The sequence below is a fragment of the Vigna umbellata genome, chromosome 1, assembly GCF_029865625.1.
Source record: "Vigna umbellata cultivar VRB3 chromosome 1, Vumbellata_1.0, whole genome shotgun sequence".
Lineage (NCBI taxonomy): Eukaryota > Viridiplantae > Streptophyta > Magnoliopsida > Fabales > Fabaceae > Vigna > Vigna umbellata.
The window spans coordinates 56,882,941-56,888,281 of NC_142165.1; the positions used below are offsets into that span (position 1 = coordinate 56,882,941).

Sequence of the window (5,341 nt, forward strand, 5' to 3'; positions counted from 1 at the left end):
GAATGGTCTGAGGTTCAACAAATCCGTACATGGAAGACCGACCTTTGAGTAAAAAACATGCATACACAAAACACAATAACATGCATACCTTAGAGTAAAAAACATGCATACACAAAACCCAATAACATGCATACAAAAAACCTTTATCAACGAACAAGCTAATCTGAAAAGTAGATTCCAAATGAAAGGGAGGGAAATCGAGGAGGGCACAGCCTAAAACGTAGGCCAAAAATAGTCCAAAAAGCCGCCCAAGAGCACACAACAAACTGCACCAAAACGCACAAAAAATGATTTTTAATCGGTTCAAATCAAAGATATTTGATCACAAAGCAATGTAATCGGATTGAAAGTAAATTTAAACGGTCCAAAAGAGAGAAAACGCACCTGGAAATGCAATGCCGCAGAGAGCGTTCGCGGGGAAGACGATGAACAGTAAGCGTAACTGCTCGCGGGTTCGCGTTTTAGTATAAATACTATTAGACGTCCGGTACTATGGGGCCCCGACGTTTATAATACTATAGACATCGGGGCTATCACAAATATGACATCTTTGGGGATTTAAAATTGATATTCGCGGGGGGTTTTAGACGTCTGTGGGAGGGGCCCGGACGTCTATAATATTATAGACGTCCGTCCCCCCACCACAGACGTCTAAGAGGCTGAAACAAATGAACGCTTCAACTTCCCTGTCAGCCCCTTAAACGTCCGTTGTGGGGGGGGGGGACGGAGGTCTATAATATTATAGACGTCCGGGCCCCTCCCACGGACGTCTAAGAGGCTGGAACAATCACCTCTTCAACTCCCCTCTGTTAGCCCCTTAAACGTTCGTTGTGGATGGGGCCGGACGTCTATAATATTATAGACGTCCGTCCCCCTCCACAACGGACGTTTAAGGGGCTAAGAGACAATTAATTCTTCAACTACCTGTCAGCACCCTAAACGTCCGATATGGGGGGCTGGACGTCTATAATATTATAGACGTCCGTCCCCCTCCACAACGGACGTTTAAGGGGCTGAGAGACAATTAATTCTTCAACTACCTGTCAGCACCCGAAACGTCCGATATGGGGGCCGGACGTCTATAATATTATAGACGTTTGACCCCCTCCACAATGGACGTTTAAGGGGCTGACAGGGGAGTTGAAGAGGTGATTGTTCCAGCCTCTTAGACGTCCGTGGGTGGGGCCCGGACGTCTATAATATTATAGACGTCCGTCCCCCCCCCCCACAACGGACGTCTAAAGTTTCACTTATTTACGGATATGCCATTGGTCAATTATTTACGTTGGGGCTATTGTGGACGGACGTCTATGGGGTGACGTTAAAGGCCATTTTTGCACTAGTGCTGATGCGGAAGACACTCATTCCACTATCCCTCCAACCCAGCCACGACCATCCCCGTCACCTGTCGTCACTCAACAGCCCACATCAGTCCAGCCCACACCAATCCAGCCATCTATAGAGCAATAGGATGATGAAGATCATTATGATGATGACTATGTAGATTATTAGTTTTATTTTGTTATTGAACATAGTTCTTAGAACATTTGGATGTTAGAACATTATGTTTATTGTCTAGATGATATTATTTTATGTTTCATGTTTCATTTATAAATAGAAGTTCTTAAATTTGAAGAATACAAATGATGTTATAAAGTTGTTTTTGTCATTAATGATTAGATCGATGATTTTGGGATGCATATTATGGAGGTCTGTCTGTGGTTTGAAAATATTATGCAGGTTTGTCTGTGATGTAAACATTTTATGCAGGTTTGTTTGGTTGGATAAGAAATACAAATATGATTTAGTTTTGTCTGGATCATACCGAAGGATTTACTGAAGACTTTTGCCCTTCGGTAATTACCGAACGTTTTTGCCTTTCAGTAATTACCGAAGACTTTTATCCTTCGGTAATTACCGAAGACTTTTGCCCTTCGGTAATTATCGAAGACTTTTGTCCTTCGGTAATTACCCAAGGACAAAAACCGTCGGTAAACATTAACAACAAGAGATTTACCAACGATATTTTGACCGTCAATAAGCCAGTAAAAGGTTAATATCAACGGTTTTTTGCTTAATTACAAAGGCCGAAGGAAAACTCAGCATCACTTGAGTGAACTAATATAAATTGAAGTATTCATTATTATGTTTGTATATACTCTTTAAGTTGTCATCAAAAGATGTTGAAGAAAAAATATTATAAACCAAATTTCAAACCGTACCTTCAACATTTAATCTATCAAGTTTCGTAAAAAGTTTGCGAAACGCTTTTATCAATTTCATTTAAAGCCCCTCCTTTCTTTATAATTAACTTTTTCTTTCATTTTTCCCCCGGTTAAATTTAAAAAAAAATCAACAACACATGATTAGATCACTTTCCGTACATATGTATACATTTTAATTGTTAACTACAAATAAATCATTCACTCATACATGTTTATGAATAATATTAAATTGAAATCAAATATTAAATGTTTAACTTAATAAAATATAATAATGATCAAAATGCACATAATCCGTATTTCTGCAAGTCATAATTTCTGTAGTAATAAGATCTCTCTCTCTCTCTCTCTCTCTCTCTCTCTCTCTCTCTATATATATATATATATATATATATATATATATATATATATGCTATTCATCATAAAAATAAGTAAGCAATTAACCTCGAAAGATTGTGTATTCGGCACATTTAATAAAATATTGTAATTCAATTTCAGAAATTGTTGTGACTGAGGGTACTAGTTTTTGAGTTTAAATTACTTTTAAATTAATATTCCTAATCTAATACGATGGCCTTTGTGGTAATAAAATAAATGCATTTATATCAGGGCATGCAAGTTGACTTCTTTTTGCTTTGCCTTTCCCTTTCATAGATATTTTATCTGCCAGTAAACATTTTGAACCTTTCTTTTTCTGGCCGTTCACCATGGTTTATGTATATAAATTTATAAAGACGAAAGGCCACTTCTAGTTATTAATTTTAGTTTATTTTGTCTTCGGAAGAGAGAACAATAATAAAGTTTGAATGATAAAAAAAATACACTTTCTCTTAATTTTAATTGAAAAAAATAGAAAAGAACTTGACTTTTACAATCAAAATTATTTTTATCTATTCTCTGTAATGTTTAAGTTTCATTCTTGTATATTTTCTTTCCATCTAACCTAATGGTGACTAAATAAAAAATAAAACTGACATATAGCTCTATTCCGGAGCACATTTGGAAAAATATGTATAGATGCAGTATTTGTGATGTTTGAGATTTAAAATATATTTCTATGATGAAAATGTTTAATATATATTATTTTTAAACACACTTTTTGGTATTGTGCATATATTTTAATAAATTAAATCTATTATCTACTTATAATAATGAACCACACATAACTAAAATTGCAAAAAATGTTTCAAATAGAATAATTTCTTAAATCTTCTAAAAACATATTATAATTTTATTTTTAATTTATGTAAAATGATGTTTTTATAACTATGCCATTAGTACATATCATTGACTTCGTCTATTTCTAATTTCTATTGAAAAACTTAATTGATCATCTTTAATTAGATATTGTCCTTCAATTATATAATTTTTCATTCACCAGTCCCAGACATGAATCTTACACAAATCTCAAACCTATAATTATCTTACTTTAAAAAGAATCAAGTTTAGTATCACTTAGAACATTTAAGCAAATTATATTTTAACAATTCATCAGGGAAAAATATAATAAAAAGGTATATAAGAATCACATAGCCAATATTCCCCTTCCCAATTTCAAATCAAGTTGACATCAATATATCTTTATGTCAAGTATTATATATATACTTTTGCCCTTTCTAAATGTCCAAATAGTGTACTCTTTCAAGCAAGACAACGTAAAGATGCAAATATTTCATTATTTATCTATCTTTTCTTGTTAAGAAGCCTTTAACTTTCACTAACTTTGCTCTGCTCTTGTTTTCATCTTCTTGGTCTCCCCTCCTTTGTTGTTGTGACACCAAAATGGCTACAGCTACATCCAATGGTTTGGTGTCACAAAACCATGTAGGAGGAGTGGATCCAAGTCCAGCAAAGAAAACTGATGAGAAGAAAACACAAAAAGTTACCGAAGATGATGCAAACATAAACTACAGGGAAAGAGCGCAGTGGCTTCGTCCAGCAGTTTTAGGAGCCAATGATGGGTTGGTTTCGGTTGCTTCATTGATGATGGGTGTAGGAGCCGTTAAAAAAGACCCAAAGGCTATGCTACTTGCTGGTTTTGCAGGGTTGGTTTCAGGGGCTTGTGGTATGGCGATAGGAGAGTACGTTGCAGTGTACACTCAGTATGATGTTGAGATTGGTCAAATAAAGAGAGATATGAAGATGAGTGTAGGAGGGGAAAAGGACTTGGAGATGGAAATGGAGAAAAGAACATTACCTAATCCACTGCAAGCTACTTTGGCATCTGCAGTATCCTTTTCTATAGGTGCATTGATTCCTCTACTTTCTGCCGCTTTTATAGAACGTTACATGACAAGGGTTATTGTGGTTGTGGCAACGACTAGCTTGGCTTTGCTGGTGTTTGGAAGGGTGGTGGCTCAACTGGGAAAAACTCCTAAGTTAAAATCTCATGTAAGGTTCCTTCTTGGAGGATGGATAGCCATGGCCATCACTTTTGGGTTAAGTAAATTACTGGGTACTAGTGCTTTAATGTAGCCATGAATAAGATTTTTGTTAGTCATTGGAGAACCAATTACTATAGCTTTGTTCTCAAGTATTTCTTCTACATTTGTTGTTAAATAAAGATCTTTTATAAGTAAAGATGTTTATATCTCCCTAATAAATGCCATACAACTGAAACAATATTCATTGTTAATTTTTTTTTTTATATTTGTATATTTGGATTGGTATTTGAAGTTGTAGCCCGGGATCAAATCCCTTTTCTGTGACACTAACAACAAAACAGGGTTCTATTCCCAACAACATATTTCTAAATTGATAATATACCCTAATGCCCGAAATAACTCAAAAAGGAAAAGAACAACATAAAACTCATTCAAACAAACCAAACTTCATCAACATAATTCAAACAAACCAAACTTCATCAACATAATTCAAAACACACCAAGACACTCCTAAACAATCAAAGAAACATGAACATATATACACCAATCAATCTAACAAGAAACTAAGAATAACTAAACAAACAAAAATGTGTCAAGGCCAAAAAAACTCTTCAACGTTGTTGTCGGGCTACCGTCAGGCTACCGCCTAGTGGCGTATGAGAAAATTAGCTCAAAACTAGATTTACTGGTGTGGTGCTCAACTACCGCCCTATGACAGCCCAACCGTAGCTCCGC

General features: G+C 35.4%; 1 protein-coding gene across 1 annotated transcript; it reads left to right on the plus strand.

The window, feature by feature from the left end:
* Window positions 1–3,943: 3,943 nt before the first annotated feature.
* On the plus strand, window positions 3,944–4,810 carry LOC148205853 (VIT-like transporter 1b). Its single transcript, XM_088112246.1, has one exon. The coding sequence runs from the start codon at window positions 4,005–4,007 to the stop codon at window positions 4,695–4,697; it is 693 nt and encodes a 230-aa protein (XP_087968372.1). The 5' UTR covers window positions 3,944–4,004; the 3' UTR covers window positions 4,698–4,810.
* The last annotated feature ends 531 nt before the right edge of the window (window positions 4,811–5,341 follow it).

Excerpts from the sequence above, each read along its gene's own strand:
- LOC148205853 (XM_088112246.1), top strand. The coding sequence starts at position 4,005 with ATGGCTACAGCTACATCCAATGGTTTGGTGTCACAAAACCATGTAGGA.